General features: G+C 35.7%; 4 protein-coding genes across 4 annotated transcripts; all 4 read left to right on the top strand.

Annotated features, from left to right (window-relative positions):
• Nucleotides 1–603: 603 nt before the first annotated feature.
• LOC150052679 (olfactory receptor 8U8) lies at nucleotides 604–1563 on the top strand. Its single transcript, XM_090348770.1, has one exon. The coding sequence runs from the start codon at nucleotides 604–606 to the stop codon at nucleotides 1561–1563; it is 960 nt and encodes a 319-aa protein (XP_090204896.1).
• Nucleotides 1564–7220: 5657 nt separating this feature from the next.
• On the top strand, nucleotides 7221–8171 carry LOC150052678 (olfactory receptor 8U9). The gene has a single exon (XM_090348769.1). It carries the CDS (start codon nucleotides 7221–7223, stop codon nucleotides 8169–8171), a length of 951 nt encoding a protein of 316 aa, XP_090204895.1.
• A 5993-nt stretch (nucleotides 8172–14164) lies between these two features.
• On the top strand, nucleotides 14165–15109 carry LOC150052677 (olfactory receptor 5AL1-like). The gene has a single exon (XM_090348768.1). It carries the CDS (start codon nucleotides 14165–14167, stop codon nucleotides 15107–15109), a length of 945 nt encoding a protein of 314 aa, XP_090204894.1.
• Nucleotides 15110–20797: 5688 nt separating this feature from the next.
• Nucleotides 20798–21736, top strand: LOC150052676 (olfactory receptor 5AL1-like). The gene has a single exon (XM_090348767.1). It carries the CDS (start codon nucleotides 20798–20800, stop codon nucleotides 21734–21736), a length of 939 nt encoding a protein of 312 aa, XP_090204893.1.
• Nucleotides 21737–23968: the final 2232 nt, after the last annotated feature.

Raw genomic sequence — 23968 nt, 5'->3', positions numbered from 1 at the left:
TGATTTTTTTCTGGGAAGAAACAAGAGAAATATGAAAGTGGTTGCAACTCTCATAAAGTTAGCTGTTTTTATTAACTTCACTGTTCCTTTATCACTAAGATTCCTATGGAAATTTGACTCCAGATATACAATACATTACTAATGGAAAGTAGATGAAAGTAGATGAACACAAAACTGTGTCTCCATCATCAATGGAGCAATGAGTAGTTATTTCTTCATGGACAAGTTGGTAAATCTGTGAATGCAAGGGTTGTGTTTTACTTTATGTTCTGGATAGCATCTATTCTCTAAGACCAGAGCTTAGATGTTTCAATTAAAGCAATTTTACTATCATAATGAACAAACACTCTAGACAGAAATTGAGTCAATGGGAACCACTTTATAGACCCAATTTTTATACACATAATGAACTAAAGGAAAATAAATATCCCTTATTGCCACATATCTGTATCTGCTACCCATTCCATGTCCATAACAATTCCCACATTAAAAATATACCCTCACCAATAGGAAAGCATTAAAACACTATCCACATGAGTTACATTGTAAATGCACCACACGGATTTCATTCTCATATTTCCTTTTACCTAGATATAAAGGCACATGGCTCAGATCAATTGCACCCAAGTGAAGGAGTTCATTCTCGTGGGCCTCACCGATCGTCCGGAGTTGAAGATGCCTCTCTTCCTGGTATTCTTGTCCATCTACCTCTTCACCGTTGTAGGCAACCTAGGTTTGATCCTGGTCATTAGAACAGATGCAAGACTCCACACCCCCATGTACTTCTTCCTTAGCAATCTGGCCTTTGTTGATTTCTGTTATACTTCCGTCATTACACCTAAGATGCTTGGGAACTTCTTATATGAACAAAATGTGATATCCTTCAATGCCTGTGCGGCTCAGTTAGGCTGCTTCCTCACTTTTATGATATCAGAGTGCTTGCTACTGGCCTCGATGGCCTATGATAGATATGTAGCCATTTGTAACCCTCTTCTCTATATGGTCACCATGTCCCCAGGAATCTGCATTCAGCTTGCAGTGGTGCCTTATAGCTATAGCTTCCTGATGGCACTGTTTCATACCATCTTGACCTTTCGCCTCTCCTACTGTCACTCCAACATCATCAATCATTTCTATTGTGATGACATGCCTCTGCTCAGACTCACCTGCTCTGATACCAGCTACAAACAGCTCTGGATTTTGACCTGTGCTGGCCTCACATTCATCTCTTCTGTCCTGATTGTCTCAGTGTCCTATGTGTTCATTGTCTCCACCATACTCAGGATGCGCTCTGCTGAGGGAAGACGTAAAGCGTTCTCCACCTGTAGCTCTCACATGCTGGCTGTCACCATCTTCTACGGGACCCTGATCTTTATGTACTTGCAGCCCAGCTCTAGCCATTCTCTTGACACAGATAAGTTGGCTTCTGTCTTCTATACGGTAATCATCCCCATGTTGAATCCCCTGATCTATAGCCTCAGGAACAGGGATGTGAAAGAGGCCCTGAAGAAAGTTTTGATGAATACAAAGCAGCCTTTTGTGTTTCTGAAAGTAAGACAATGATTTCCACTAAGGTGGACTTTCCCTCGTTACCTCTGATTCCTACCATTCATAAACTAATACAGTGCTTGGTTCTTGGTGATAAGGAAAGATCTGCTATAAAATGAAATCACTGGGGCCAGGAGCAGGCCTAGTGCTGTAGAGTCCTTGCCTAGATGCACGAAGTCCTGGTTTCAATTACTTGGTATCACATACACAGAAGAAGTCAGAAGTGGTGTTGTGGCTCAAGTGATACAGCACTAGCCTTGAGAAAGCCCCAAGACAGTGCCTAGGCCCTGAGTTCAAGCCCCAGGACTGGCAAATCATAAAATGAATCATTCTCTATCCTTTGTAAGCAGTTTGAGTTAGTATTATATTCCTTAATGGAAAGGGTAGCCTAAGAATGTACATACTACTTACATGCTTCTTTTATTATTAATATCATCATCATTGAGTCATGTACAAAGTGATTTTCATTCAACATATCACTTTATGAATAAAATGTCTCTTTATCAATGTCATCCCTTTCATCATTCACTTCTCTCTCCCATCTCTCACAAATCGAACTATCCCTTTAATTTTCCTAGTTCCATTTATATGGTTATTTATTATATAATAAATTGTGACCAATTTATCTCATTGCCTATATACCTCATACAACTGTAAACAATGCAGACGAGTAGAGAAATTCTGAATGGCAAAATAAGTGCTTTAGGAATATTTTCAAAATTAAATATAAATTAAATATAAATATACTCAAATTAAATGCTACTTTCCAATTAAATTATAGACAACTAAAATCCAATGGTTTCAATGAGAAACAACTTTTTTCAAGAGAGTTATTAGACAATGTATGAAGTTATTACTGATTTTTTAATAAGAACATGGTTTGGGAAATGACACTCTGGAAATAACCTACAATTACAGAACTGCCTCTCACCGGAAAAATCATCAACTCCAAGATATTAATAATTTCAATGCTAAGAAAGGGTACCCTAATCATTATGTCAATTTCATTCATGTCAAAGTGCCTGGTATTCCTGTTGAAATCTTCTGTATTCTTTCCAGTTTCCTTTATATTGTCTATCAACTATCAAAATTAGTATTATAAGCAAGGTTAAACTGTATTTGTATTATTCTGCTGTCAGTTTTTATTTCAGGTATTTTGGGGCTTCCTTCTTTATCAATCATGCATAAATCTGTAATTGCTTATTTAGATTATCACCTGTTGTCATTGCTGTCTCTTTTTTCTGGTGATATGTATTGTCCTAAAGTCTTTTTTTCCTCTGACTTTAATATTACAAATAAGGCTCTATACTAGCTATGAGTTGCATGGAATATTACACTCTTCTTTATTTTTGGCAAATTCATACCAGCCAATTTTTTAATGCTTCCCTTTTTTGTTAATTGGTTAATCAAATCTGGCTTTTATTGGATACATGGTTTATTAATATTTCCTGTAATTCCTGGCATGGTAGATTTTATGTCTATAAAATTTATTTTATATATGGCTCATGTCCTTGCGTTTCCATATCAGGTCTACTATCTTTTGTGAAGATTTTTTTTTCCAGTCCCAGGGTTTGAATCATGGCCTAGGCACTATCCCTGCATCTCTTTATGCTCAAGGCTAGCACTCTACCACTTTAAGCCTCAGCTCTACTTCTGGATTTTTCTATGATTAGTTGAGGATGAAAGTCTCAAGGACGCCTCCTTGAGCTGGCTTCGAACTGTGATCCTCAGATCTCAGCATTCTGACTATAGACATGAGCCACCAGTGTCCAGCTGAAGATTTTTAGACCTTCCTTTTCTGCATTGTTAGATACGTGGCTACATATCTAACAGATATTCAGATATATAGATGGCTAGATGGCTAGCAGATAAATAGGTAGATAGATGGCTGTATATCTAACAGTTATATGGAAGATGCTCTTCTTGAGGGTTTGTTGTTTTTGAACCCTTTAATATTATTGTTTTCTTTTATTGCTGTTATTTTCTTGTCTATTGACTTTTCTGGACAAATTCTGCAAAGTCTATATTTCCTCTAGGGTGGTGCTACAGTTGTGTGTTATTTCCCAAATGCCTTGTACTACTTTTACCAAGATATAACCATTTTTCTTAAATAAACACTTTTCAATTGTTTCTAGACCTTATTGATTCTCAAAGACTTGATTTAAAAATATGTCTAATTGTTTTTGTTCATTTTTATAGAAGGACACATTTATGGGAGATCACCTCCATTCATTAATTCAGAAGTGCCTCATATTTTCATCTCCCTTAATAAAAAATTTATAAACACAACATTTTTTGCCAGTCATGAGGCTTGAACTCAGGGACTGGGCACTACCCTTTGAGCAACAGCACCACTTCTGGATTTTTCTATGTGTGTGGAATCAAGGAATTGAACCCAGGGCTTCATGCATGCAGCTAATATCTTTTCATGACTGAATACAGCCATGTTTTCCCCATAAAAGATCAAAGCTTTCAAATTCTCTCATATAAGTTGCTATGGATTTAATGTATAAATGTAGGAAACTATAATACAGTACATAATTGTCGCGACTCCCTCGGCCGGCAAGGAAGGACACGACAAAGATAACTTCTTCTCGAGCAGCAGTTTATTCAGCAAGCTAGTACAGCCATGCTGGGTCGACCCCAACTTCCTCAAACATAGACCTTAAATAGGCTTATTAACCAATCACAATTATTTCCTTAACACTAACATCCAATCAACTACAAGCATGTCTCCAGCACACTCCGGACACACAGCAATATGGCTACATGCATACTTCCGATCACGCATTAAAGGCATGAACAGTCACATCTCTTCCTGGACACTTTTAGATAAACAACTCAGAAAAACAACCACGGAGGCGGATGCCAGCGCCATCTTGTAATGGCGATTGCAATGGCTCTCTACACATAATTCATTCTTTTATTCCCATCTCTTATTCAAACTCATGTTCCTTTTTTTCTTATGGCCACATGTTAACTGACAAGGTAATCTACCCACGGTAACTAAGAATATAAAAAAAATAGACAACAATAGTCCAGAAGAGGAAATGAATAATGAATATTTCAAGACTAAAACCAAAAGGGATAATATAACTCTCTGGATTGTTTTGAAGGGTTGAGTGTTGAGTCCTTTAAGTGATATATTGTAAGAGTTTTCACAGGATAATTTTTATCACTACCCCTAAGGTAAGCTTAAATTCTTGGTACTAACAAGAAGAACTAAGACAGAAATAATTATATTCAATCAAAATGAAAATATTAAGACAGTGAAGTTGTCTAAAGGCAAGACTTTAGATCTGTGCTTTTATCAAAAACAGAATCATGCTAATTGGTCTCTAGTCTTCCTTGAAGTTCCTGTGGGACTCAGGGGATAATTTCTGTGATAGTCTTATTTATATCACAATTCTAAGCAAATCCTGGGGAATAAAGTCACTGACAAAACTCAACAGTTTATTGCTGCCCAATCTTAGTTAGAGAAGAAAAACGAACACTCTCATCCAAGTAAGTTAAAAGAACAATGGTCCAAATTGGGGTCATAGTAAGCATTTTTAAAACTGATATAAACTAGAAGGCAACAAATTTTGCAGTAAGACATTTTATATGGCATTATCTAAAGGAAGACAAAACAGTATTGCCTCCGGTTTTACTTCAGTTATATATGTATGTATCATCATATGAAAATTGGAACTTCAGGATAAAAATCTATACGACTGTTTGAAAAAGGTAGGCATATGATTTGAAACTATGTTTTCTAACATTTTCAAAAATTGATAATTTTACTTGGGATGAGAGTTTATCCATATTTGACTTAATATATTCGATAGAGCAGATGAACATTAGTTATTAACGAGAGATGTGGGTGCTGACTTATGACTGTGAAAGTTAATCTTTTGGCTGGATGTGGCAGCACATGCCTGCAATTCTGTCAGCTAGGGAGGTCAATAGGGGGGAATTGTGGTTTGCAAACATCTCAGACAAAACTCATGATGCCTAAATCTGTGCACAGTAAAGAACACATAACATCTCTGGATATATTTTTCTTTGTAGGCCTCATGCAAAGAAAAGTATCAGTTAGGCTAGATTTCCCTTTTTATTTTGTTTTCCTTTTCAGAGTTTATGTTTGAGAAACTAACATTTTATAACAGCCATCTCAGTCTTAAGTTAAAAAGATGTGTTTCACAAATTGCACATGAAGCCGTTTCCATAGTTCAGGATTATCTACAGATTTTCTTGTTTGCTCTCTTCTGTGCTCAAGACATGGAGGTGTCATACCCTGTCCCACGAACACCGGCAATACAGTTTCCAATAAAACTTAAAAATGATTATGTTGATCCCTGACATTTCTGTATTTAATAAAATATACCTGTATTTAATAAAATATGCCTGTTACTATGTTAGTGGTATAGATGTTATCTACTTTAAAATTCAGGTTAAATACAGGTTAAAATACAAGCAGGTTATGGGCACAAGGTAAACTACTTCTTTTCTTTCAGAGACAGTATCTTGCTGTGTTCAGAGAGGAGAGAAAAAAAGAGAAGACAAGAAAGAAAAGAGAAAGAGAAAAGGGAGAGATCTATTACCTTAAGGAATTTGGCAGCAGGAATCATTATGTATGTTATGCTGATTTAGACTAAATTTTTTATTGATGTTCATATTAATGAAGTAAAAGAACAGTAGATAAAACATGCAAAGATAGTTCACTTAAAATAATAGACCAAAGAAGCAGAATTAATAATAAATGGTAGTGTAAGTGGCAGCATCTGGACACATTAACCAAATTGAAAGGAAATGATTTTACTGTAATATAGACAAAATATTTGTTAATCATAATTACTTCTTTCATTTCATCAGCAAAGTTGAGTGTTTACACAAAATGATGTCTTTGAAATTCTGAACCAGGAAAATCTTGGTAAAATATTTATACATATAATGGTGAGGTTTATTTTTATCAGACATTTGTTGTCAACAGCTTCAGATCCTTGCTTGTGCTGGTATCATATTTATTTTCTTGCTTATGGTTATCTTTGATACCTATACCAACCTTTCTATCTATGGATTTGTAAAAATCTGTGTTTAGGGAAGGAAATAATTAAGACCCTTATACAATATACAATTATGCTTTTTACAGTGCCTCTGGTTGTTCTTATTAAAATAAGAACAAAGATTATAGAAAGCTCCAGCAACCATTCTGTGATGATAGAGAATGAAAAAAATACACACTTCTATATATTTCAGCATTGAAGCAGTATGCAGTTTGGCCTGCACAGATAAGAAGACTTGAAAACACTCACTTTATGTTAGGTGAGATTTTTCAATAAAACCGTTAGTTTGGATGTTTGAAAGACATTTGTTTAAATTCCAACAGAGTTTTGAGTGAAGATAAAAAAATCAACGTGGAGTGACTCCTGTAATACTTTATAAATACAATCAATTTGGGAGAGGGGGAGGAAGAAGGGGAAAGGAAAAGAGAGAAATGGAGGTTCACCATTGACCATCTGTACTAATCTGCATCCATCTTGATCAACTCCACCTGTACTAATCAGTATACTATAAAGTCAGTACTTTTGTGTCTACATTATGAGACCTTTCCAGACAATTAAGATGAAAAGATTACAGAAATGCTGAACCAGATGTTTTTCATTGCCAGAATTTAAAGACAAACGTCTCTGATGAACTGCACTCAGGTAAAGCAATTCATTCTCGTGGGCCTCACCGATCGTCCGGAGTTGAAGATGCCTCTCTTCCTGGTATTCTTGTCCATCTACCTCTTCACCGTTGTAGGCAACCTAGGTTTGATCCTGGTCATTAGAACAGATGCAAGACTCCACACCCCCATGTACTTCTTTCTTAGCAATCTGGCCTTTGTTGATTTCTGTTATTCCTCCGTCATTACACCCAAGATGCTTGGGAATTTCCTGTACAAGCAAAATGTGATATCTTTTAATGCCTGCGCCACTCAGTTAGGCTGCTTCCTGGCCTTTATGACAGCTGAATGTTTACTCCTGGCTTCCATGGCCTATGACAGATATGTGGCCATCTGTAACCCTCTACTCTACATGGTCGCCATGTCCCCAGGAATCTGTATCCAGCTAGTAGCTGCTCCTTACAGCTACAGCGTGCTGGTTGCAGTGTTTCATGCTGTCCTCACCTTCCGCCTGTGCTATTGCCACTCCAACGTCATCAATCACTTCTACTGTGATGACATGCCTCTCCTTCGACTCACCTGCTCAGACACTCACTCCAAACAGCTGTGGATCTTTGCCTGTGCCGGCGTCATGTTTCTTTCCTCCCTCCTCATAGTCTGTGTTTCCTACACCTACATCATCTCTGCTATCTTGAGGATGCGCTCGGCGGAGGGAAGGCGCAAAGCCTTCTCGACATGTGGCTCCCACATGCTGGCGGTCACCATTTTCTATGGAACCCTGATCTTCATGTATTTACAGCCGAGCTCTCACCATTCCCTGGACACAGACAAGATGGCCTCAGTCTTCTACACGGTGATCATTCCGGGGCTGAATCCTTTAATCTACAGCCTCAGGAACAAGGAAGTGAAAGATGCTGTGAGGAAATTCATTGTCAATGGAAAGCAGGCTTTAGTATTCATGAAATTGACAAAGTGATTCCAATAAATAAAAATCGACTCTTCTGATTTCCAGTTCTTACCACTAAGCATGTCCCATGATACCTCCTTCTTAATATATGCTTTGTATCTACCTGTGTATGTTCTTATGAACACGCTGATAGATTTCCACTGAGAAAAATTATCTTGGACATAAAAGTGGCTTTAAAGATTTATGTGTCCTGCTCTTGCTTTTAATGGGAAGCTTACCAATAATGACTCTTATCCCATTGCTCAAATGAAATGTGTGTAATAAATTTTATGAGTGTATACATACTTACAGACAAACCATAGGCAAGAACTATGAAGACTTATTTCTGGAAATCTGATACCTTTCTTCTTAATACCAAAACCAAAAGCTTAATATAACCAACCATGCTCTAAATGCTAGACCTTGCCTCCCCTTTCTCTTCTCTTTCTCTTCTATGACATCAACAGCCCTTGAAATATCTGTCATGTGTAGAACTTTTGCATAAGCTCTCCAGCTCAGAGTGCTTCTCCAGCACTCACTCCTGCGTAGATTCAGTACACAGACAAGAGCTATCTAGACTGATAAAAAAAAAAAAACACAGTTCATACATGGACAAGGCAGTAAAGCCCTTATCCCCAAACAATTTAATCTCACTATGACAAAATACCTTAGCTGACCATCTTAAACAGCTTACTACAAAAATGATGTGAGACAGTATGTTGAAAACAAACTTTACAATTTGGGGAGGGGGATCAGGGGAGGGAACATGGGAGAAAAACATGGGAGGGGCGTAACTGTTGGATAAGAAATATACTCACTACCTATGTAATCCCTCCGAACATCACAATAAAATTAAATTGAAAAAAGAAACTTTTGATTGACATAGTAGCTCATTGTATTGCTGTGAGAATTTTATAAAAATATTGAAAGGAAATATCAACCAAATAGTGGAACAATGAAGGAATTAATAAATTTTAAAACATACTTAAACACCAACTTCACAAATCATTTTGGGGAATGGCTTCAGTCCATGGCAGGAAAGAAATGCAAGAGCAGAGTTTACATTATGATACCCAGGAAACAGAGAATGTGTGTGCTGGAAGGTTGTCTCATTTTCTATCTTTCATTCCATCCATTAGCCTCCTGTCTATGAGAAGGTATCATCTACATTCAGGCATTTTCTTTACCACTTGGTTTTTGGACTCTAAAACTTATAGATATCTTAAAAAATATGCTTCACTAATTTCTTGGGCAACTGTCAAGAATAACAAGCTGATTTTTTGTCAATTTTGTATCAAAATATATCTTGTTATATTGTAATCCTTAATCATCAAATATACATATATATATATCAAATTTCAACTCCAGATATTCCCATCTACAAGGTACTAATGTATAAACAAAATTTCTTCCCCGACTCTATAACACTATTGCTCAAAAGTTCAAGTTTAAATCTTCTAAGAGCTGACAGGATGACTGAGGGGATAGGGTGCCTCCCTAGTAAGTTAAAAAAAAAAAACTGAGTTCAAGCCCCAGTATGGCCCAAGATCCCAAAGTGTCAACTGAGACTCAAGGCAGATTCTTAGTTGCAAGTCTCTATAAAATCAAAGACCAAATTAAATCCTCAGACAATGGCACAGAGTAAAATGTCTCTCTCCAAAAAGGCAGAAACAGGACAATACAAAAGAAGAATCATCAAAAGACACTATCAATGCCCTGCAGAGAAAGCATCAAATCCCATAGTTGACTGTCAGCCCTTGGGCACGTGGTGTCATGCTGTGAGCTTGAACAGCCCCTCCCTGTGGCCTTGTAGCCTACCATCCATATGTCTGTCTTTGGGATTGGCTTTGCTTGCTTCCTGCGTTTTAAGCTATCAGACGTTCTAGCTTTTGGCCTCTCTGGCTGTACTGTGCCTTTGTCTTCAGCCTCACCACTTCATTTACTACCACCTCAGGGCCTGTCCTCCTCCTAACTTTGCCACTCATTTCTCAGCCTGTCAGATTGACAGTCTGAGCACTAGAAAGATTTCTGATGACAGAATAATTTTTGCTCACATTCAATAACACAAGTTTTGAACTTAGTTTCCCATTGCCTCTGACATTCTTCTAACAGTCCAAGTAGATAGGGACATGGCACATTCAGTGAGTTTGGGTCAGATCACAGGCCTGAGCTGAGAGAACCAGAGCCATTTGCAGTAAACTGCATGCCAACCTATTCAGCCTTTATCCTGGAAAGAGAACTTGTTTTACTCAACATAAAATAAACTTCTCCCAAACTATCATTGTCACTATGGTTGATGGCTTCTATATATCATGCAGAGATATCTGTATATTAGGCTTAAATGGTTTTCTTCCTTTGTTTGCACAGAAATTAAATATGGACCAGAGTCACCATGGAAATCTGATTCACTTTCTGGTGTGCCCAGGACATTCTCTTCCAGGGCAGACTGGAGTCCAACACCTCTAATGACTTCTTGTTTTTACACATGTCCAGCTTTGAAGACTGGAGATTTTAAGACCAACTCATGATAATGGGTTTAGGAATCATGAGAACTCGATTCCTTTATGGTACTGTTTTCAGTCTCTCCAAGGGCCTAATAACCAGTCAGAAGCATTACTCTCAGAAGACAAATAATTATCTACTGAAAAATATTATCTCTTTCCTCCTAAATCACAAAGATCTCTACTGTGAATCCCTGGAGTGGTATAATAAATCTTTGTAAGTATCCATCTTCAAAAGAATGTCAAGCTTTACAAAAACTGCTGCATGCTATACGTTATGTGGCAGAGAATCATTGTCCTAACAGCAGATATTTATTTTCAAAGCCTGTTTTGTTTCGTGTTGCTCCAAAGCTCACTCAAATACATTATCTTTAAGAATTTCTCAGCAAATGAGTAAGAGTTTCCCAAGAACAATATCAGAAGTAGCCACTAAAATCCAGAACCATACCTTGTTCTTTTTTTCTTTTTTTTGTGCATGTATGTGATGGTTCTGGATCTTGAACTCAGGGCCAAGGTGGTGTCCCTGAACTACTGCTGCTGCTGCTGCTGTTGTTGTTTTTTTCTCCCAACTTGCAATCTTTCAACTGAATCACAGCTCCACTTCAAGCTGTTGTGTTTTTTATTAAAGGCAAGAGTCTTACAGATTTTTTTTTGCCTGGGTGAGCTTCAAATTGCAATCCTGAGATCTCAGCCTCATGAATATCTAGGATTACAATTTTAAGCACCCAATATCCTGTTTTGTTCTTCATTTTAAAAGATTTTTCTCAGTATGCTCCAGACCATTAAATCAGGAGAAATTCTGGAGTCCCAAACATATGAAAATTCTTTTATTAGTAAACTACACTTCAGATTCGTACATTTTCTCACCTGCTTGACATTAAATTCTTATCTTCATCTGGCTCAAGCATGAATTAATATGAGGTATGTTAATAGTATTTATTATTATACCATAACATTTTATTTGCAAGAATTTATATTAAGGGTGTGTGATTCAGATAAAAGATTACTGGAAATCTCCTAGTGTGGATAAAATGAGAATGACTTTCTGTGATGAATCTAACAAGAAGGGATTGCTCATGGTTTTAAGTTTAAAGAGAGAATTATATCATTTCGAAGTAAAGAAGAATGGGTTATTACATTTAATTGGATCTTAAATTGTGTTAACAATAGCTGTGTGTTGATGCTGAATGGTCAAATGAATGTACTATTCAATCCCCAGATATCAATTTGATATATATCTGCTAGAAGTTGAGAAATGAGAATTTGCAAAATCCCTTTTTTTTCAAAGTTCTAAGTCAAAGGAAGAGAGGAGATGGTGGGAAATGGTGACCAAGACATGAGAAAGGGAATCAATGTATGTGAAGTAATGCACCTTCTGTCTGGTGAATATAATGTAACCCTTCTATTCATTACAATAAAAATATATGAAAAAGGAAGAGAGGAGAAATATGGTAAGTCTGACAAGCTTAACATTTTAGGCAAATTGTCTTTGTAGATATCTAATCCTTTTTACCAAACATGGGACAGTTTTAGTAACAAGGAATGTCCATGATGTCTGCTTCACCCACTTAAAGATTAATATAATGATTATTTGATGACATAAAAGTAGAAAAATGTTTGGTGCTCCAGTGGCTCATGCCTGTAATTCTGGCTACTCAGGAAGCCAAAATCTGAGAATCACAGTTTGAAGCCGGCCCAGGAAGGAATGTCTATGAGAAAATCCAAGAGAAAATAGTCCAGGAGAGGAGCTATAACTCAAGAGGCAGAGCACTAATCATGAATAAAGTAGATCAAGGACAGTATCTGGACCTGACTTCAAACCCCTGGAATAGCACAAAAAAAAAGTAGGAAATGAAAACGGGGCTTCTTTTATTTAAAGAATTTAAATCTGTCAGCTTTGCAATAATCAGAAAAAAGTTTGGATGAATGCATGTCCACAGTATCAAGTTCATTTATTCCTGGTGCTCTAGATGCATGAAGATACTGGATAAAATAAGATCTCTCAACACATTACTAATCTATAAAAAGAAAGTTTTACATGCATAAGTATCAATATATATGTGCATGTAATTTTCAAAGCAGTAGTATATTCTTCTTGATTCATAATTAGTACATGTGGGAAAGGTAATATTTAGATGTATAACCAAAGGTTACAAAATAAATAAATAACAAAAATAAATAAACAGATAAATTCATGAAAATAAAAAGGGAATTATTAGGTAGATAGGATGGTGAAAAAAAAGGGAGATAGAACAGGAGGGCTTTGGGGACTTTATTGTTTTTAGAGTTTTTTTGGTTGTTTTTTTTTTTACAAAAACATAGTAGAGGATGTGGATATGATAAAAGTACATTATAATATATATATAGTATATATGACAGGTTATGATAGAACACCACAGATTAAAATGAATAGAATAAAATACAAGTGTTATAACACAATGCCTTACTATGGGTAATGTAATATACAGAAAAAGTTGAAAAAGATATTTTGTTTTTATGAACTTGCATATTACCACATCTTAATACTAAAAGCCCTATAAACAACTGCCTTACATTTTAATGAAATGGAGGACAGGAAGGTAAAACAGGCCCTAACTTGGGTGTGGGTATTTGTGGTAGAAGAGAGAGTAAATGGAGAAGGTAGAAGAAGGAAACTTTCTGAAACTGAGCACAGAAAAGAGAGGAGGAAGGAGAGAGAATTACAGAGATACAAGCATACACTGTATAGATAAAGATATGTGACTGTGAAAGAATCTTGTACAGCTACTAAGCAAAGATGCAAGTAACATTCTCAAATTATTCCTGGACAGTTTCATCAAATAAGTAGCAACAAATTATTTTCTTCAGGTATCTCAATGTTTACTATAATGTACTTTTCATGCCTCCTTTGTTCTCTCTTTCTAGGTATATTTAACAGTGGCATTTTCTTTTCAGTAAGAAAGTTGTCTTTAAAGCAATATATATTTTAAAGATGATGTACAAAGGGTTTACAATTACATGTCAGGTAATGAGTACATTTCTTTTTGTGGTGTCACCTACTCCCTCATTCTCTCCCAGATTTTCCCCTTCCCCTCATCCTTCCCCTCACATAGGTTGTGTAGTTCATTTCCAACAGTGTCTAATGAAACAAGAGGTTTTTTAAAAATTGTACTACTTGCTGTTCTTTTTTATTCTTTCCTTTTTATCTTTTGTCACTGTATTTGTTTTTCATGCCCTTTGTCTTTTATAGGAGTCTATCAAATAGTGAACAAAGTTTTCAATGATGATCTCCGTTTACTTTTAACTCCTGAGAGAATTTCCTGCCTTAATTCTTCCTTGTTCTGTATCAAGAGTTTCAGTACTGGTAAAGCTGAAATGTATTTGAGAAAGACTACCCACCAGGGTTCTCCGCCCAATAGAAAGGACATGTTTCTATGCCTCACTCTCATCTATTAGTGTCCACTTGAATCCTTTGTTTGTGTGTTTCAGACTTAAGGGTAATCAGATGGTGTGTTCCAGGGAGTCGATCACAGAAATTTCCCAATGGCCAAAGACAATCATTCAACAGTGACTGAGTTTATTCTCGTGGGCTTAACTGATGACCCTGATTTTCAGGTGGTCCTTTTCATGGTCCTGCTAATCATCTACTTATTTACTGTGCTGAGTAATCTTGGCTTGATCCTGTTAATCCAAATCAGTCCTCAGCTTCAGTCGCCTATGTATTTTTTCCTCAGTCATCTGGCTTTTGTAGATTTCTGTTACACTTCCTGCGTCACCCCCAAGGCGCTGGTGAATAGCTGGTGTGAAATTAAAAGCATATCATTCTGCGGCTGTGCTGCTCAAGTGTGTTTCTTTGTCACGTTTTCAGTGTGTGAAGTTTTCCTGCTCTCGGTAATGGCCTATGATCGGTACGTGGCCATCTGTCATCCTTTGCTCTATGTAGTTCTGATGCCCAGAAAACTCTGCTACCAAATTGTCACGTGCACCTACATCTATGGATTTATCATGGGACTTATACAGGCAGTGACAACATTTGTTTTGTCCTTTTGTGACTCCAACGTGGTCGACCAGTTCTTCTGTGATGACATCCCCTTGATTGCTCTGGCTTGTTCAGACACACGAGTGAAAGAGCTGTTGCTGCTGACCATGGCTGGATTCAATGTGTGTTGCTCTCTCCTCATTGTGCTTGTCTCCTACATGTTCATTCTGTATGCCATCCTGAAGAAGCATTCGGGGGAAGGAAGACGAAAAGTGTTCTCCACCTGTGCATCTCACTTGTCATCCATCGCCATATACTATGGGACTATCATCTTCATGTATTTGCAGCCAAAATCCAGCCACTCCCTAAATACAGACAAATTTGCTGCAGTTTTCTATGTTGTGGTGATACCCATGCTAAACCCTTTGATTTACAGCTTAAGGAATAAAGAAGTAAAAAATGCTCTAAAAAGAAGTATAGATAAAGTTCCTTTGAGTGTTAATAAATGAGCCCCAATGGAAGCATTAAAGGGGTATAAAAATCAATGAGTCAAGATTTGTTCAGGTCCATAATGCTGATGTCTATTAAGAGAAAACAGAAATCACTTCTTGGGCTTAGTCTTCTGACTTATCTAGAAAAAATACATTATTTCCATAGAAATATATGCATATATATGTATATAGTGCATGTAGTATTTTAAAAAAGAGAAAATCATCTTGAATGATTTATGACCATAAGATTTTTTTCAAATGATAAGCAGTTCTGAAAAAAATCATTATTTTTCACATTGATTTCTAATCCATAACATTAAATTATATTAAATTAGCTCATATAGAGACTAAAATTAAGGAAAGAAGAGGTTAATATTTACTATGTAGGTAATCTAGACAAATGCACCTTTGTTTTTGCTGGTGCTGGGTGCTGGTGCTATGTCACTTGAGCCACACATCCACCCTGGCTTTCCATCAATCATTTTGGAGATGGGTTCTCATGCACGTTTCTGCTCAGGCTGGCTTTAAATATCAAGCTTCCATTCCTCACCCTCTTGATTAGTGAGGATTACAAATGTGATCTGTTAATGTAACAATAACACTGCTTTTATTAAGCAGTGATATTTACTTAAATAATATAAACAATTTACTGATTGATTCCTTAAAACTCTCATAATTTACTTTTCTCTCCTCAGTAGGTCATGAGAGAGCATGATCAAAGTTATCTTAACCTCCAATTTTCTTTGTGATGTTTTTATTTCATTTCAGTCCATTGGAATAACTTAGAACTTTGGCCTATTTTGTTAATATAATGCGAGACACGACAGATGACTCTTCCTATATAGCAAATTTAAAACTCATTGTGGATCAATGTTACCATGCTGTGATTGTTCCATTATCAAAATAGCTGTTTCATTCAAAAATTCAAAACTCTAGAAATAGGCATTTTAGTACAAGTTTCTAATCCCAGCACTCTGGAAGTTAAATTTAAAGGATTGTAAATCTTTGGCCATTCCTAGCTAAAGTGAAGTGTTATTTCCTTATTCAATACCTATCAACATAAGAGTAGATATTATATTTAAAATATAAAATATGCAACTGTTCTAAATACATTTCATAGGAGGAATTTTTCTATCTCATACTACTCTGTTTAGGGATGTCTGATCATCTGATCCTCTGATTATGTCTGTATCTGATAATGCTTAAAATGAATATGTTTTTTCTTCAGATAAATTAAGCATAAGCAATATGTTTTACAAATATTAGTTTTAAAATATCATTCTTAAGGTTGTGTTTTCTCTGGCAAATGAGCTTGGCAAATATTTCAAAATTAATAAAAACTAATTAATTTGATGAGTAGATTTAAATCTGTTACCTCCTGCATAATAATTCTGTGACAAGAATTTTGAAAGCAAGTTGACGTTATGGGCATACTTTACACATTACACACACACACACACACACACACACACACACACACACACGTACTTCAGCCAAAATTTCAATCCAGTTTTACTTAATTCTACAGGTTTATCACAGAATAACTTCTGATACATTCAATTAACTCAAGGGCTTCTGTTTAACAAGAATTTTTTAAAAGATGTGATTCAAAGAACATATATAAAACAAATTTCCTAGGGTCTAAATTACTCACTCAATATCAGGAATATAACCTTAAGAATTCCAGTTTTTATTCATACTCATGAGTACTATTTTCAACATAATTTAAAAATCTGGGAAATACATTTTCTAATCCATGAATCCACGGAAGAAAGTATTTTAAATGTTTGATAATATGTAATTATCACATATTATAGTTATATATTATGTATATTTATCTGTTGTATTTATATATTTTTCTGTTTTGTCATCTATTTTATGCATTCCTTCTCTTGCATTGACTCTCTAATTAATTTGCTACAACTTCCCATGAAAGCACCCCAAATTTTGCTGCCAATGTTACTTGAAGATACTCAAAATTTATCATTTTCTCCAGGGATAATTCTCTCAGCCATATAAATGTGAGAGTACAAATAAGAACATAATAGAAACACCTGCATATTCATTTTTATCACACGATTACTCACTATAGCTAGGCTACGGAAGCAAACTATGTGCCTTGAAACTAATGAATATATTAAGAAATGGTGACAAGAGATACAGTGTTCAATGTAGCCTCTATCAACCTTCTAATAACATTCTCCACAGAGGTAGCTAAATGAATCTTGAAGTTCATATGGAAACACAGCAGAACTCAAGTAGATAAATCAACCCAGAGCAAAAAGAACAGTGCTAGAGACAGCATAGTATCTAACTTCAAACTCTACTAAAGAGCCATGGTAAGGAAAATAGCATTAAAGCAAATGCCTAGACCTATAGAAAAGAAGATTCCAAAATAAACTCTCAACAGTATTAGCCAGCTGATTTTTCAATATTGGCAAAAACTATACATCATAGAGCAAGTCTCCTTGACAAATGATGCTATAGTTCTCATATAGAAGATTTGAAACTAGATTCCTATTAACCCTGCATTATTACCAATTCAGAAAGGATCACAGATTTAATTTCATAACTGAAACTTTAACACTACTGCAATAAAGGAAAGGTCAAACACTACAACATACAGACATGGGCAATAAAATTCCTGAAGACAACTTCAATAACTCAGCAAAGAAAAGCAGGAATTGACAAAACAAATTGAATCAGATTAAAATATTTCAGCACAACAAAAGAAGCAGCCACTAGACTAGAGCATGAAAGCCAAAAATAAAATGAAGAAAATATCTATCAGGTACTGATCTGACCAGAGATTCATAACCAGAATATGTAAGAATATATTTAAATCCCTAAATATGTACAAAAATAAATCATGAATGAACAAATCAACTGAGCACACTCACATGTATCCATAGTGTTTGATATTATCTGATAAAAATAAAATTTCTGAATATAACAACTCCAGTGAGCTACAGCCATTGCCTAATTAATTGTTTTTTTAGTTAACAGCATAAAGAAAAATCTAGAAAAAACGTTTGTGATGTTGGAAGAACAGGGAACATAATTTTTAACACCTGTCTAAACTAAATGAGAACCATGTTTTTTTTAGCCCTTTCCAATTCACATTAAGCTACCATATACACCATGACCTCATGCAAAAATTCACAACATCCCATGAAATCTGTAGTAACACATAAAAAGCATATTAAAGATAAACATTAAAAGCCTTCGTTATTATTATGCTCAGTGTGTAGTTGTCCTATTCAAGTGGTTAAACTTTGCCTATTAAATAAAATTGGGTCCCAAGAGGTGAACTGCTAGGATATAATTGCTTGTGTTAGTGAAACACCATTAGAGCTTTGGTTCTGGAAAGAATTTAAAGGATGTGATTCACAGAAAATATCTTAGCAGCAACAACAGATCATACAAAATATATTCAAATGCTGGAATTGTTGGGAGTATTGTCATCAGCACAAAATTGTGCTAAAATATCCTGGATGTCTTTTGATTTTTGATGATCATTATTCAAAAGCAATACATAGAAGGAGAAGCATCAAGGTAATTGGATTCAGAGGTACAAAATTGAAATTCCCTCATTCAACTATTTTAATAGTGTATTTAGGGTTTAATCATTATTGAGTCCAGCTAAGCAGAGGTATTAAATACTTTAAGGAAGTGGTAGAACTAGTCTCTAAGTAAGGCTATCATAAATATAATCATCCCTCTTAGGAAGTTTGGTGGGAAACCAGAGGTAAGATTGATGCATGTTAGAAAGTGCACTTGAGGTGCCACAAATAGGGTGGTGATCAGGTTAAGTTAACCTAGCAAACACAGCAATAACCCAGTGTTTTCTTTAGGGACCGAATAAATAACATATGGTAGTATTGTAAAACACATGTTGAATTACTAGTAGTGTCAACAATGAATCAAGAATAGTGATCAAAATTAGATAAAATACATTCTTGACTTGGTTGCAATGGAAAATGATCCCATTGACTGAATAATAAGCCTATCTTAGTTTATGTAGATTATGTAGGTTATGAACTGATGAATATTTTGGATATATTCAATTTGAGTCACTGGAATATCTAATTGAAGTTGTCTGGAAAGCAGTTAGGAATGAATAGTTTGGATGAGAAGTTTTGCCTAGAGAGTAGATACTGGCATAACCACATGAGACAATTTGTCACCACACACATTAGATGACAGCTCTCAACAAGGATCTGTAAACTTGACAGGAGCTGGCTTAAAAAGAAAAATAACAGGGAGCTTTCAATCATAAACAAAGGAAGCAAAGCTACAAAGTAAAAATGCAGGTATTTCTGGGGACTAAAAAAATTAACTTTTAGATGAACAGTCTCAATGAACTTTTGCTACAGAAAACTCACAGAAGAACTTTACACTGGACAGATAGGGATAAGAACGTGATGGCAATGCTGCTAATAAAAGGCAGAAATGTAATTGTTTGAGTTACAATTGCATAGAATGAAATGAGCCACATTGATGACTGAATTGAAGGAAGATGAAGAGTAGCTAAATGCAGAGGAACTCAATCAGAGGTATTGGTACAACTTTCTCTCTCTCTCTCTCTATTTCTGTATCTATCTATCTATCTATTACTATGGTAATGTTTGAAATGTTTAAATTTGTAAATATGTATCAATAATTGAGTATATTTTATTTGAAAGATTTAATAAATTGCAAAAGACAAAAGGGTATGAAAGCAAAAAGAGCAAGAGAACAAAATATAAAACTACATATTCCAAATAAGACATAATTCTGGTTTCCACCACATGATAATTAAATGCAATCATAGCATAAACACTAGCATTCTTCAATTGACAAGAGAAACATGAAATAAACTGCCCCTCACGAATGAGAGAAACGACATCTACTGAGATCAAATGATGGATGTCCTCTGGAATTCTGTGATGGAATTCTTAGAGACAAAAATATTGCACAAAAGAATTAAAGATGATGCACTGATTTTGAATTTTGTCAGAGGTCTCCTTTGCTTAGGGACATTCCCTGTTGCTGAGATAAATTTAGGAAGAGAAAAAAACTCAAACAATTCTGAATACAATGTGCAATGATTAGTAGTTATGCAAAATTTTGCTTACACACTTTTATAATACATTTTTCTGGAGTCAATGATTAAGTTTATTATTGTTGCTATGTAAAATAATCGATATTTTTTAGGGAATCACTACAAGAATTGTACTCACAGTGGGGATATTTTCACCTGTGTGTTTATGGCTCCAATGTGGTGAGTCACTTCTGTGATATTCCCTCATCCGCTCAAACATATTTGGACACATCCAAGAAACAGTATTTTCATTCTGTTTAACTGGGCATATTTTTTTAATGTATCAATATTTGAAAAAACTTCTTTTCAATGAACAAATACTTCTCTATCAATTACATTTTACCCAAGATATATATGAATTCGATTGAGTTCAGTAAAGGTTTAAAAAATAACCTGTTTTCACAAATCCTTGTAGGGCTGCAGGAAGTGGAATTTCTGCTGTGAACGAAGCATTCCATACTGAAAGCTGGCTCAGCATAAAGACAGTCCTCAATGTGCTCAACATAGGATCAGGGATTCATAGTCATCTCCTGACCTACCCTTCTTTATTCCAGTAGGAAGAATAACACTCAGATTGTATGCTCTGATAGGACTTTAGTATAGAAGGCTTCAAGGCCTGTTCCATGGCCCGTGGAAATTATTCAGTGGTGTCTGAGTTCATCCTGTTGGGGCTCACAGATAATCCAGAGCTTCAAGTCATTCTCTTTGTGGTATTCCTTCTCATCTACTTAGGCAGTGTTTTGGGAAATCTTGGGTTGATAGTGTTGACCCAAAGCAGCCCTCAGCTTCAAACACCCATGTACTTTTTCCTGACACATCTGGCTTTTACTGATTTCTGTTTCACCTCCACTATCACCCCAAACACTCTGGTGAATTTTCTGCGTGAAGTGAGAACTATAACATTCTACGCCTGTGCCATACAGGTATGCTGTTTTATCACCTTTGCAGTTTGTGAACTCTTCTTGCTGTCCATCATGGCATACGATCGGTATGTCGCCATCTGTCATCCTCTACTTTATGTCGTTCTCATGCCAAGGAGCCTTTGCATTGAAATGATTGCTAGTACATATACTTATGGTTTTGCGGTGGGTCTGACACAGACTCTGGCAACTTTTCAAATGTCATTTTGTGATTCCAATAGACTTAATCACTTCTACTGTGATGATGTTCCCCTAGTTGCTCTGGCCTGTTCTGACACTTACATAAAAGAGCTGATGTTGCTAATCATTGCTGGGTTTAATGTCCTCTGCTCTCTATTGATTGTGATTATTTCCTACATCTTCATTCTGTTTGCTATCTTGAGGATCCATTCTGCTGAAGGGAGAAGGAAAGCATTCTCTACCTGTGCATCCCACCTGACGTCCATCACTATATTTTACGGGACCATCATTTTTATGTACCTACAGCCCAAGTCCAGCCATTCATTAGACACGGATAAATTTGCTTCTGTATTCTATGTAATCGTGATTCCTCTGTTAAACCCATTGATCTACAGCTTGAGAAACCAGGAAGTAAAAAGTTCGCTGAGGAGAATGAAAGAAAGATTATGTTTGGCTAGTTAATGACCTACAGATTAAGAGGGCTTAGTTGACGTTGAGTTGTTTTTTACCTAGAGTCATAAAGTTAGTGAATGGAAGAACCATTATCTTTACCTGGGATACAGTAAATATCCACTGTCTCATCGCAGTCATTTTCACAGAACAACCATGGTATAAATTTTGAATGTGTTGAATTTTGATGGCAGAATGGTTTGGAAAGAGCAGAGAGAGATGGGAGACTGTGAACAACAGAGTTGAAATGACAGTAAAATCAAAGATTATACTATTTCCATCATATATTTAATATCTTTAATAACTAAAACAACACAGTATTTGGAAACAGAGTTTTGACTGCTTTTTGTGAAGGACGGAGATATTTAATTATAGTTGTAATTGTTCAACTTCTTGCTTTTTGTATTTGATCATTACATAATAGATGATCCAGGAAAAAATAATAACGTCTAGCAACAAGGCTTACAGACTGGAATTTGTCCACAAGTCTCCAAAGTTCATGCATCACGAAGTATCACTGACCAGTTTCCTTGAGGTTTGAATATTACTCACTGATACACACCAAATCCTGTCTGTGTAGCCCCATCTTAGCATTGCCTTTCAGTCTTGTTCTTCCGGAGTCTTACAGGGTTTCAGTTCTAAGATATTCTGGATAACAATGTTAACTTTGCAGTTAATAGCTGCCATCTGGGTAAATTGTTTTATTTTACTTTTTTTGTTTCTACCTCTGTTGTGATTCCAGAAAAGTTAACTGTGCTACTGCATGTAGTCTACATGTCACAATCATGTGTATTATTCTCAATTAGCATTGATACTGTACCAGACATTCTATTTCTATGGTTTAGGTTTTTCTGTAATAGTCTTGTCAGTGAAATCATCTGTCTTCCTTTAAAATCAGTACTGTAGGAAGTAGATTTGTGCTCCAAGTCCTCGAACTTTGAGTAAGAGTTCAGGTACAGCACTCAAGTATTGAGGTCAAACTTAATGACTGACAAAAGCAACAACAACAATAAAAAAACTGTAATGTAAGCTATATAATCAGTAAAGTAAAATATAAAAATTTCTGGCTAGATCCCAAATTGGTAAAGTCAAAAGGAACAATCATGTACTTAACCGCTTTTATTGAGTCAAGTAAAGAGCTCGATTTTTTTTTGCCAGTCTTGGGACCTGAACTCAGAGCCTGAGCACCATGCTTGCGCTTTCTCAAGGCTAGAGCTCTACCACTTGAGCCACAACACCACTTCTCGCTTTTTCTATGTATGTGGTACTGAGGAATCAAACCCTGGTCTTCATGCATGCTAGCCAAGTACTCTAACACTAGGCCAAACTCCTGGCCTAGTGAGTTCAATTTTTAATTGGATTGTCTTGTTTATTTTTCAAATGTAGGAGATAGGTGTTTCATAATGAATATGATCAAGGTAACTTACACAATCTACCAACACATATAACTATTGCTCACTAAGACACATTTAGCTATGAAATAGGAACATGAATATTAGAATTCAGTTTTGAAACCTATACAGCTTATGTTCACATGACTGTTCCAGAACTCTAATCAGACCTACATCCATATTCTCAACACACACACAAAAAATCAATCATTCCTAAATTACATTTAAGTGAAAATCCTTCAGATTCCTGAAAAACAAAAGATATGTAAGTCTGGTCCAAAAGCACATGTTTTATATCTCGCTATGTTATTCTTCCATTTTGAAAAAAAAAAAACTCACCACAGAAAGGGCATAACGTTCTTTGAATCTTTCTCTGTTTTGTCCACAATATGGACTGTTACTTAAAATTGTTGAATCTCACATTTTTTTAATCCGAGTCTTATCCATTTCTACCCTGCCATCTCTTGGGCCTTCTTTGCTGTTATGTAAATGCCTTGTTTGGAACATAATACTAGAACCTGTAACATTCTGAGGGCCAATCTTGTCCCCTGTAGAGTAAAATTTGATGGTAGAAATGAAGGTTGTAATAATCTCCATGTGGATCAGGTTCATAATTAATTGCTAACTGTTCATCATTACTTTATACATCAAATCCTAGAGAAATATTGATGGAATATATACATATATTTCCATGCAAATATATTTCCTGGCAAATATAACTGTAACCCCTCTATATATTAAAATAAAAAATTTTAAAAATAAAATAAATTTTTTAAAAAGAAAATAGTTTGTTACAACAATGAGTTTAATAAAATTGGAATGATACAAAATATTTTAAAAAATGAGCACCAAG

This window comes from Megascapheus bottae, chromosome 16, assembly GCF_031878675.1.
Source record: "Megascapheus bottae isolate mThoBot1 chromosome 16, mThoBot2.hap1, whole genome shotgun sequence".
In the NCBI taxonomy this organism is placed as follows: Eukaryota; Metazoa; Chordata; class Mammalia; order Rodentia; family Geomyidae; genus Megascapheus; species Megascapheus bottae.
The sequence above is the reverse complement of the archived record's forward strand: the minus strand, read 5'-3'. Positions and strand labels throughout refer to the sequence as shown.

Coding starts and splice junctions, on each gene's coding strand:
- LOC150052676 (XM_090348767.1), top strand. CDS start 20,798: ATGGCCCGTGGAAATTATTCAGTGGTGTCTGAGTTCATCCTGTTGGGG.
- LOC150052679 (XM_090348770.1), top strand. CDS start 604: ATGGCTCAGATCAATTGCACCCAAGTGAAGGAGTTCATTCTCGTGGGC.
- LOC150052678 (XM_090348769.1), top strand. CDS start 7,221: ATGAACTGCACTCAGGTAAAGCAATTCATTCTCGTGGGCCTCACCGAT.
- LOC150052677 (XM_090348768.1), top strand. CDS start 14,165: ATGGCCAAAGACAATCATTCAACAGTGACTGAGTTTATTCTCGTGGGC.